The sequence below is a fragment of the Myotis lucifugus genome, unplaced genomic scaffold, assembly GCF_000147115.1.
Source record: "Myotis lucifugus unplaced genomic scaffold, Myoluc2.0 scaffold_11, whole genome shotgun sequence".
Lineage (NCBI taxonomy): Eukaryota > Metazoa > Chordata > Mammalia > Chiroptera > Vespertilionidae > Myotis > Myotis lucifugus.
Window position 1 is genome coordinate 855,702 of NW_005871059.1, and position 11,429 is coordinate 867,130.

The 11,429-nt window shown below is 46.5% G+C and overlaps 1 protein-coding gene and 1 long non-coding RNA gene across 10 annotated transcripts in view; one reads left to right on the forward strand and one right to left on the reverse strand.

The window, feature by feature from the left end:
• The window catches only part of TRAF3IP2 (TRAF3 interacting protein 2), a 40,131-nt gene that overhangs the window by 23,120 nt on the left and 5,582 nt on the right, over positions 1 to 11,429 (reverse strand). For 7 of the 9 annotated variants that reach the window (XR_002828114.1, XM_023750128.1, XM_023750130.1 and 4 more), the window contains one exon: positions 2,768 to 3,604. The exons of 1 other annotated variant lie outside the window; for it this stretch is intronic. Coding sequence is in view for 7 of the 8 variants with exons in the window: in XM_023750126.1 (XP_023605894.1) it covers positions 2,768 to 3,604 (837 nt within the window). In the remaining variant the exon portion in view is untranslated. Of the gene's footprint in view, positions 1 to 2,767; positions 3,605 to 5,168; positions 6,059 to 11,429 lie in introns of those variants that run through there. One more of the 9 variants, XM_023750127.1, reaches the window with a different exon arrangement.
• On the forward strand, positions 6,237 to 8,021 carry LOC102422530. Its single transcript, XR_002828115.1, has 3 exons — positions 6,237 to 6,271; positions 6,712 to 6,752; positions 7,895 to 8,021. It is a non-coding gene; the product is annotated as an uncharacterized LOC102422530 (long non-coding RNA).

Consider the following 11,429-nt stretch of genomic DNA (forward strand, 5'->3'; position numbering starts at 1 on the left):
TTCCCCTTTCCTGTCCAAATTCTCTCCTCTCTGCCTTTCATCACCTCTCTTCACTCCCAGGATCCTAGGTGTCCCCTTCCTCCCTCCCCTTCGATAGAAGGAAACAATGCAGAAAGCAAAGGGAAGGGACCTGATGAAAGAAGTCAGGTCACAAGGTACTGGCGGCTGAAAGTGTTTGAAAGGAGCCTGCCCAGAGCGGGCAATGCTCACCTCCAAAGACTGGATTGCTGATGGTGCCACTTTAGGCTTCAACAGGAGAAATATTTTCGAATAGGAATATCTTCCTGGAACCCTCATATGATAATAAATCAATGCTTTCTTGGTCTATCATTATATCCTGTTAGTAGATAAAAGCAACTGCTTGGGACTTAGTATCCCAAAGCCCTGCACGATGTATTCACACATCTACACATTGATCTAAGGAATTCATCAGAAATGCAGATAACAACTTAACGTACATCATGTTTGTCATGTCATTGCTTATTGGATAAAAAACTGGAAACTATTTAAAATGTCCCACAATGGAGAATAAAACAATTTGGTAGGTCCATCAGATGAAATACTATGCAGCGTTTTAAAAGTAGTGCACTAAATGTCATTGGAAACTAGTTTGAGTTTACATTGAATGTGTAAACAAAGAAAAAAGAAACAGAAGTAAATATGTCAAAGAACCCAGTGAGGAATTATATTTGGGTGATGGAAATATGGACTGAACTTTTGGGCATATTTCCATTTTGAGAGTGAATATTACTGTTATGATCAGTTTGTGGTATTATTCTCATAAAGTAGTCCCTTTTAACCTGGAAATCACTGAGAAATAAATGTAACCCTGACCCTGTCAAAGTTCATTTCTCTTACTTAAGGAACCCCAGCCACCACACACATCCTATTACTGGGCGCTCAAAGCAGGCAGTGGTGTCCAAGGCTCCCAGTCAGGTGGCTTCCCAACATCCAACCCTCTGGGTCTGTTTTAGGCCTCAGAGGCTCTTCCTCCGCAAGCCCTGCTGTTTTCGCATCTCCTGGCCTTATTCTGAAACTCATGTTCCTTCTCATCTGTTTCTCCTAAGTTAAATTCCTCTACTTCCTTCCTTTAAAAAAATCATTAATTGCTGTACTGTTCCATTCACTTTAGGAACCTTTATACTAAGTGCACATGTATAATACATAAACTCTGATTGGTTACAGCATTTGTAATTACTTCTATAATTTATTTTAAAGCTAGGTGTCAGGCCTTTGGACAGACTCTTCTTATATCACTTGAATTGCTTTTTATACAGTGTTTATTTGCTAAGAAAAGTATCGTATCTCAGAGGCCTGTGTTTGATCTGTAAAGCCCTATCTTTATTTTCCAGTGGCCTCGGTGGAGATTGAATATCAAAGATTTTGATGAACCTTCCATTTCAGTCCGAGATTTTATCACTTTCAGAGATGCTTAACACACTGATACATATTCACTCGTTCACTTATTCAGAAATAACTTATTGAGAATCTAGGATATGCTAGTCACTGTGTTAGATGCTGGGGAATTATAGATTGAAAATACATTTTTACTGATGTGTGAAAGCTTGCATTATGGAAAGAGAGGTAGAGAGACTGGTTATTGGGGCCCTGACAAGCAGAAATGAAGGCAACAGAGAGCCTGAAGGAGGGACTGGTCTAGGGAGGTTTCCAGAGGGAACACTTGAGCGAAGTCTTAAAAGATGTATATGACCTCGCTGGTATGGCTCAGTGGATAGAGCGTTGGCCCGCGGACTGAAAGGTCTCTGGTTTGATTCCGGTGAAGGGCATGTACTTGGTTGCAGGTTCCCCGGCCCTGGTCCGGGTGTGTGCTGGAGGCAACCAATCAATGTGATTCTCTGACATCCATGTTTCTCTCTGTTTCCTCCCCCGCCCTTCCACTCTCTCTAAAAATCAATAGAAAAAATATCCTCAGCTAAGGATTAACAAACAAACACACAAACAAACAAAAAAAGATGTATATGGTGATGGTCGTATAACTCTGTAAAAAATTCATTGAATTGTACACTTAAGAAGGTGAACTTTACGGTATGTAAATTAGATCTGAATAAAGCTGTTAAAGAAAAAGAAGAGGTATAGAGCTGAGTCACATGCACAAGAAGGGAAAGAACATCCTAGGTAAAGCAAAGAGCACAGGCAAATACTTGGGATGTGAAACAGCTAGACAAGTCAGGGGACTGCGTCCGGGGTGTGGCTGGAAGGCAGGGTAGAGGCAGATGGCTCAGGTCTCCAAAGGGATTCAAGCAGCAGAATCACAGGAGCAATTTGATCTTCATGTAATGGCATGAATCCAGAGACTCAATGACATTCTGGCACCTTCTGATTTTTTTTTTTACTAAAGGCCCCTTTTTCTGCCAAATCTAAGATGGGGAGGAAGCATGCAGAGAAGGAAGAATCCAGATGCCCAAGAATCAGGGCAACAAGTACATTTTGTAGAAATCCATTAGTTCATACTCCTGCTTCTAGGCCAGTTTCAGTTAAATTAACTAGACAGAGGAATCTTTTCTGTCCTTAAAGGTACCGAGAGAAGCCAGTTCCAAGTGGGACAGGTTTTGGGCTAAGATAAAGCATTCTTCCAAAGCCTCTTGCAAATCCAACCACACACAGAAAGCCCTACGAGAAGCAAAATGCCCTCCCTGCATCCTGCCTGACCGGTCTGTGCTGATCTGCGACACGAGGCACTGACCTGGGGCCCTCGTTTACTTTGTTGCCCAGCCCACAATGTCCAGAGGAGGGAAATCTCACTTACATGGCACCTGGTGAATGGGACCTCCAGGACGATGGTACTGATGGTTCCACTGAGCCCGTGGGGAAAGGTGGGGAGGCGGCATCTGTGCGCACGCTGGGTGCCTCTGAGGTTCAAACGGATGATACTCCCTGGACCTGAGAGGTCTGGGGAGGTCCTGGGGGTAGCACATGGAAGTGAGGGGCAGGGGCCTTTCCAGCTGCCTGATGCCCAGGACATCCTGGGGCTGGGAATTGTACCCCGTGTCTATGGTAGGCACATCTGGGGCTGCTCGGTGCCTGGGGGGCTGGGGCCGTTGCACCATCTCTTGGCTATTGCTTGAGGAGTCTGCTAAGGCATTAGGTAAATTTTGGTCTGATTTGCCTGAGCCATGGCCAGTGTCAGGAGAAGCTGCTGAGAGTGGAGATCCCAGCCATTGATTATGCTTTTCCCTAAATGAAAACTGATGCTCTGGGGAGAAGGCCCCAACCACAGACTCGGGTTTAGGCTCACTGGCCCCGAAGGAGTCCGAGGGCAGATCTTTGCCCGGGTCCGGATGTCTCCTCCAGAAGCTGTCTTCGCTCTCCTCCAGGACTTTAGCGCGCAGGCAGGTGATCTGCCGGGACACCGGTCGCTGGTGGTTTACCAGTTGCAGGCGAGGGGGAGTCTGAGAAAAGTCTTCCGAGGAATGGTGAGGGGTTTGGGGTGCAGACGAGCCGTTGGGTGCCATGTTCCTTATGTTTGGAGCAGGGGGCTCTGATCCCTCTTGCAGGGAATATTCTGGGATGGAGTTCAATAGCTGACTCGGGTATGGTTCCGATTCGTCAACCTCCACAGGAATGCTTCGGTTCATGGTCGTTTCTGAAACAAGAGAAAACATGCCGCAGCCTAAGAGGACAGATCCTGTTTTGGAGTGCCCACTTTATGACCTTAAGGGACCTCGCCGGAGGGATGGTTTCGATTAACAGTAGTGTGACACCAACTGTGCTGGCAGAGCCCCAGTCACACAGTTGTTTACTGATCCTCCAGGCAAAGGCACTCACGCTTATTAAGATATTTTTATCTGGAAGGCGATTTAAAGAATGTGACTGGACCGTCATGTGGCAGGTAGTACATGGGGAAGACACACATGAACATCAAAGGCCAAGGATCGAGGAAAGAGAACTGAATCCTGGTGCGGCCGCTTCGTGTGTGCTTGTGAATGTTTAAAACGTGTGGAGGGAACAGAGGACATTGCTACACTGTGGTCTTTGAGGATGGAACTCAGCTGAGAAGAGACGTGAGAGGGAGAGCTTTTACCTTTTAAACTTTTAAAACTTTGCTGTGTGAAAACAACAATGAGATACCATCTCACACCTGTCAGAATGGCCATCATCAACAAATCAACAAACGACAAGTGCTGGAGAGGATGTGGAGAAAAAGGAACACTCGTGCACTGCTGGTGGGAATGCAGACTGGTGCAGCCACTATGGAAGACAGTATGGAGTTTCCTCAAAAAACTGGAAATGGAACTCCCATTTGACCCTGTGATCCCACTTCTAGGAATATATCCCAAGAAACCAGAAACACCAATCAGAAAGGATATATGCACCCATATGTTCATAGCAGCACAATTCACCATAGCTAAGATCTGGAAACAGCCTAAGTGTCCATCAGTAGATGAATGGATTAGAAAACTGTGGTACATCTACACGATGGAATACTATGCTGCTGTAAAAAAGAAGGAACTCTTACCATTTGCAACAGCATGGATGGAACTGGAGAGCATTATGCTAAGTGAAATAAGCCAGTCAATGAAGGAAAAAGGCCACATGATCTCACTCATTCATGGATAATAGAGACCATTATAAACTCTTGAACAATAATAGATACAGAGGCAGAGTTGCCTCAAACAGACTGTTAAACTACAGCAGAAAGGCTGGGGAGGGTGGGGGGCTGGAGGGGGGGGGTAAGAAATCAACCAAAGGACTTGTATGCATGCATATAAGCATAACCAATGGACATAAGACACTGGGGGGTAGGGGAAGCCGGGGGATTGTCAAGGGCGGGGAAAAAAAAAAAGGAGACATATGTAATACTCTTTGTAATAATTTAAGCAATAAAAAAAAAAAAAAAAAAAAAAAAAAAACTTTGCTGTGTGACTGTTGCCTAACAATAAAATAAATAAATAAATAAATAAATAAATAAATAAATAAATAAAATAAGTAAATAAAAAGCCTGTGTTTAAAAGCACTGACAAAAGGGGTCACAGTGACATTTCCCACTTCGGTTGCCTAGAGGATTTGCTTTCCCTCAGGCACTGTGCCTGCCACGAAGCCAGCTGACCAACTGGGTTGTGACATGCAGGCTGAACCAGCAAGGTCTGCTAAACTGGCCTTTAGCCCACGGGCCATGCAGCCCACAGCCCAGGTGACCCTGGTTTTACCTGGAGAAACAGAGCTCTTCATCAACATAACAGGAGAAAGACAATCAGCCTCCCCTATGGGCTGAGATGAGGCCCGGGCACCTAGGCTCCAGGGGAAGGGAGGCGGCCGGGGGTGACTGGAGGTCTGTAGGAGGCTCCAGAGCAGGTGTAGTGGGAGGGAAGGAGAAAGAAAAACAACAAATCTCAGAGGTTTGGTCCATGCAGGCCTTGCACAGGCTGTACTTCAAATACCATGCAGAGAAAGGGGCGGTGCCGGCAGGGGTGGGTTTTGAAATTCATATTTTGAATCCGTGTAGCATTTCAACTGCAAACATTTACTGAGGGCTCACTGTGCCTAAAGCCACGATGTACATCAACTATCGTTCTAAGACAAATTTTGAAAAATATGAATTTGCCTTCTCTGGAGCCCTGTATCCAACCCCATGGCAACAAGACAGCATGCACTTTAAAATGCTTCCCCTCGGAGCAGAGATGGGCCAGCGCCTTCCTACCACATGTATCTTCACTGCCTATAGGAAGACACCTCGGCTGGCTTCTCTACTGAGTGCCAAATGAACGCTAGCACTTCTCTGTACCCGCACTTGGTAACAAACGTGCCCGTCTGCTGCAAACAACCTGTGTTCTGACCTGTGTTCTGGCACAGCTGAAAACGCCCGCCTCTCGTTCCCGGCTGGCCCTCCCTCCTGCCTCAGTTTCCACTTTCCTACTGTCCCCTTTCCAGGCTGCTCTCTAGGCTGTGTGTGTCCCTGCCCCCTCGGCTCTGCAGAAAAGAGACCTCATCACCCAAACTGATTAGGAACCTCCCCTAAGCACACACATTTCAGCTGGTTGTGATGTGTAAATGCTCACCATGGCTTTCCTTTCTTTCTTACAATTTCCCTACAGCTATGACATGGGAGATGCCATCCAACGTGCTCTTCAGCTGGTCCGGAAACACAAGCATTTCCTGAAGGGCTGGCTGAGTGTTGTGTAACCTCCCGCTGGCATCTGTGGTGCAGCCGAGTGGGAGGGCACAGAGGCATCGAGTGAGCCAACCAGCAAGAGGACAGGATTCTGTCAACCCTGTCTTGTTACTCGGTTCTCTCCCATCACCCACACTTCAGGTACCACTGTGGGTGATCTCCCTGGGTTTTCAAGTGTGAAAGCCTTAGAAGTGCTTCCCTAAACAACAACAAAAGCTGCAGATTCTGCTCTTCTAGCTGAGGAGCCAATAAAAAAGGTGACAAGTGCCGACATCTCACATAACTGGAAATCTGAGGCCCAGCTTACGGCAACAATTCTACAGTTCAAACTGGTCTGAAAGGCACAAAGGGCCCCTCGGATGGTAGTCAATAAACCTGGCATGGTAATGAGCAGCCGCCCAGTAAAGCTATGGGATTAATAATCCTTAAAAAAAAAAAAAAGGACCCTGATGTTTTAAACATATGCCTATCAAATATCCAAACAGCAAATAATTAGTGAAACCTGCTATGTGTCCAACTCTATGCTGGGTGTTCTCCTTAGGCACACACTTAATGAATTTTTATTTTTTTTTTTACAATAGGTAATGCCTACAAGTGATACAACATCCAAGAGTACAAATGGGTATGGAGCAAAAGATATTCAAAATTATTTCTAGAGACGGATAGAACATGTTTCCTACCTTCAAGTTGCTTGTGATCCAGATCAAGAGACAAAACTAGTAACAGGAAATCAAAGGCCCTACCTCAGGGCCTTTGCGCTTATTGTTCCTGCTTCTCAGAACACTCCTCCCCCACATATCTGTGTGGCTTTCCTTCTCTCCCCTTCAGGTCTTTCCTCGGCTGTCACTTTCTCAGTGAGGTCTCCCTGGCTGTCCTCTCTGAATTTTTCACATGCCCCTTTCACTCTCCTCCCTGCTGTACTGTCCTCTCTAGCAGTTATCTTCATCTTATGTACTACAAATGTGTATTGTAAATACAAATGTCTAATACATTCTTTGTTTGTTTGTCACCCACCCCCCAAAAAAAAAAAATTTTAAGTTCACACTTTAAAGGTGTGATTTTTGACTGCTCTATTCACAGCTATATTCTCAGTACCTAGAACTGTACCTGGCACCCGTAGGTGCTCAATAAATATTTGTTGAATGAATCAATGATTGATGCCTGTTTTGAAGAGGTGACAGACCCATGTAGCTGGCAGTATCATGAATAGTGAGAATGCCAGGCTCCATGAGAGGTAGCAGGGAGTATGGGGTGGACCAAGACCTCAGAGTTTGTTAAATTAGGGTACATGGGTACCCTTCCCTATTCCTCGCTTTCTTTCTCTCTAATATTGTATTAATATTAGGTGGCCCTGGGCCATGCCTAAGAGGTCCCACCCATGGGTAGAGTTGATGACAATAGCTCTTACAGAATAAAGGTGATTCCACCACCCAGTGTGATAGGAACATGTGACAGCAAGGCAGCTGGTCTAGTCATGTATCCTCAGAGCTTCGCCCAGAACAGCAGAGGGTGGGGCAGGCCTGCACTTCCCATGTGGGTGCCTCCCAGCCCTGGACCCTTGTGAGGGTGTCACAGAGAACAATTACACAAAAATGCCACATCAGAGGACCCTGGCGGGGTAATGGGTTGTGTTGTGGTTCTAGCTCTTGGCAGTTTTATTTGTTGGTCTTTAATGTCAATATTGTAAAAAGACTTCATATTAAAAAAAGTCACTCAGTACAGCACCACTTCTAACCATTTCCATTTCCCCCTGTTTTACTCCAGGACTTCTCCATATGATGTCCACGTGGTTGTAACCCTGCAAGGCCTGTGCTCCAGTCCCCAACTAACAAGGGTGACACTTGGATTACAGTGGAAAAACCCTGTCTTCTACCTATGACAGTGATGGCGAACCTTTTGAGCTCAGCGTGTCAGCATTTTGAAAAACCCTAACTTAACTCTGGTGCCGTGTCACATATAGAAATTTTTTGGTATTTGCAACCATAGTAAAACAAAGATTTATATTTTTGATATTTATTTTATATATTTAAATGCCATTTAACAAAGAAAAATCAACCAAAAAAATGAGTTTGCGTGTCACCTCTGACACGCGTGTCATAGGTTCGCCATCACTGACCTATGACCTAGAAGAAGGCTCTGACCGAGGGGGACAGGAGACCTGCCAGACAGGACCCCGTGAGCCCCGTGCTGGCATCACCCCGACACGAATGCTGAGCTCCAAGGCCTGGGAGACGCTGAGCCTGTCGGGCCTGGAGGTCACGCTTGCCTCACCGCGGCAAATCCCTGCGGGAAGGGAGAGGCTGGAGGTCCGCAGGAACCCAACGGGGCTGCCAGCTCAGACCCCCTTTCTGAGCCACAGCACAGGTGCCCAGGCCCCACACCCGCAGATTCTGAGATGGGGCCGGGGCTCCTGTGTGTTTTTGTTTGAGTCCCACTGGGAAAAGGGTTCTTTCAGACTTTGCCAAGGGAGGGTAATCTGTACAATTTGGCAGAAACCAGTTGCCCTTTGACCTAGTAATTTCTCTTCTAAGAATTTCCTCTACGGTGATATGTGAAACGAAGTCCTGTGAAATGAAGCGGCCGTGAGGATAGGCGATGCAGCAAAGTGTAGAAACAAGCCACATGCCCAAAAAGGGTCTGATGTTTTAAACTGTGGTCCAGCTGTACAATGAACACTGTGTCTTTTCAAAAAGACTGAAGAAGTGCTGTGTGAACTGGTGTGGAACTGTCTCCAAGATTTGTTGTGAAGTTAAAGCGAGCAGGAGGCAGAGTATGCACCCCTTTGTACCCTCTGAGCTGTCTGTGCGCACACCACCCCTTCAGAAACCCTCGCAGCGGTCGCCTCTGAAAAGGACCTGGATGACTGGGAACAGGGGCCAGAGGGGGGTCTTGCTCCTCAGAGCATTTTATACCTTTTAAATTTTGTACCAAGTGCCTATGCATCTACTTAAAGGATTAAAAAAGAGAAAGAAAAATAAAGAAGCTCTTCTGGTGATTCTGATGTTCACAAAGATTAGAACCGGTGGGAACGAGGCACTGCTGAGACCACCCAGGAGAGGGAGAGCATGTCCCAGGTGGGAATGGGGTGGGCACAAGCTAGGCACGCAGGCCAGTCCCAAGTACATACAACTAGGCTGAGACAGTTGTGTGGCCAGTCTGGTTCCGACTCTCTTTGATCTGACCCGAGAGACGCTATTTTCCTTCTCTGGAACCCACTGCTCTTTGTCTGTGAGCTGTGGTTCTTCTAGCTCTTGGATTCTGACCCCACCTTTCTGCAAATCCCTCTGCCTGTTTTCTCTGCCCAGGTCTCTCTCTGTGGCTTCCTTTGGGCCTCGGGCCTGGGACCTTCCTCTTAGCTCCTCTACTCTACCCTGGATTTGCAGATAAGATCTTACCCCAGATGGCAGCCGATTTAACATCCCATGTGACACTGCTCCTAGTGTCCCTGTCATAGAATTTTCCATTCCCTCCCTCCCTCTCTCCCCCCCTCTCCCTTCCTCCCTCCCCCATTCTCTCAGTCAAACCCCCTGAGCTGCCTCCAACTCTTTGCTGATGTCTGTTGCCAGCACCCGTTTTCTCCTTCAGGACACCCTGACTTAAATTATATTCATTTCTTAAAACGGAGCCGATTAGTCTTCACAACACGACCTTTCTGATCTCACAGTTCATCAAAAAGCTTCTTTCCTCGCACCCTCCCCACCTCCCTTTCTGCATGCCCACCAGTCCCCGCTTGGCCCGTGTGGGAAGCAAGCCGTGCACATTCACAGTTAACCGTGCCTGCTGTCTTCCAGATGGGCTTGCCCTGAGTCAACACATGGTTCTAGAATGTGGGGAAATATGTGCATTTCAGTGCGCGGGCCCCAGAGTCAAACCCCCGAGGTTTAAACGATTTCTCTGCCCGCTGCATGGTTAGATGTGTGAACTTGAGAAAATTACTTAACTTCTCTGGGCCTCATTTTTCTCCTCTGTCAAATGGGGAAACTAGCAACACCTGCTCCCTAGGCGTTTGCGAGGATAGAAGATGTAAATAAAGTGCTGACTGCAGGGCCTGGACCATATCGAACTCTCAAAAAATAGAAAGTTATTTTGTTATTATTTTTACAACACTTTCCCAGGCACCCTATTTGATAGGAACTGTTGCCAGTCACATTTTACAGATGGGGAAACTGAGGCACGGGGAGGTTTAGTAACTTTCCTAAGGTCGCATGGCCAGCAAAATTATTATTTTGGTCTGGGAACTCTTTCTACACTATGTTCCCTGGTTTTATACTTGGGTGCTCACAATAGCACAGAAACATGATGTCTGGAGACGTATCTTTTTTCACTGACGTATATTTTGGGCACATCTGATACATATCTCGCTTGGTCCTTAAAACAAGCTGGAATATGGGCGAGCGGTGTACTTGGTATCGCTTTACCATTCCTATGCCGCAGAGAGGGGCACATTCAGTAGCTTTCCTAGTCAAAGCTGAATCTAGCGTATGCATCTCCTAACTCTTCCCATTAGAGTCATAGAGATTGGGGCTTTTCTCTTAGGGTCCAGATAGTAAACAGTTCATGCTTTGTGGACCATAGATGTCTCATACTCTGCCTTTGAGGGTTTGTTTGTTTTTAAACAGCCCTTTGAAAATATGAAAACCATTTTTAGTAATATTTTAGTTAGTACATAAAAGACATGGGCCACCTTTGGCCTGAGGTGGTAGTTTACCAAACTCTGATACAGTCTAGGCCAGTGGTCGGCAAACTCATTAGTCAACAGAGCCAAATATCAACAGTACAACGACTGAAATTTCTTTTGAGAGCCAAATTTTTTAAACTTAAACTATATAGGTAGGTACATGGTTATTAACTTAATTAGGGTACTCCTAAGCTGGCCTTTGCTAAAAACGTCCTCAATCTGATTGAGGTACGTTCGCTGAGGTCGACCCCTTCCAACTCTCCCATCCACACTCGTCTTGTATACTTGTTTCGTCTATCTTTTGTCACCCACGCGCGATTTGCGGACGCGACTAGCACTAACCACTGCACAATGAGACTGCTGACTGACGGGCTCACTCAACTCCTGCATGAATCGCCGGGGCCTCCACTGCGCCGCGTCTCCTGTCGCCCGACCGACCGACACCCCCCACTTCTTCTAACGCCACTTCTTCAAAATAGACTCGCCCAGGCCGAAAACCGACTTCTGCGCATGGGCCACGAAGTTTCAATCGCACGGTATGTGCGCGCCCGCACGTGGTATTTTGTGGAAGAGCCACACTCAAGGGGCCAAAGAGCCGCATGTGGCTCGCGAGCCGCAGTT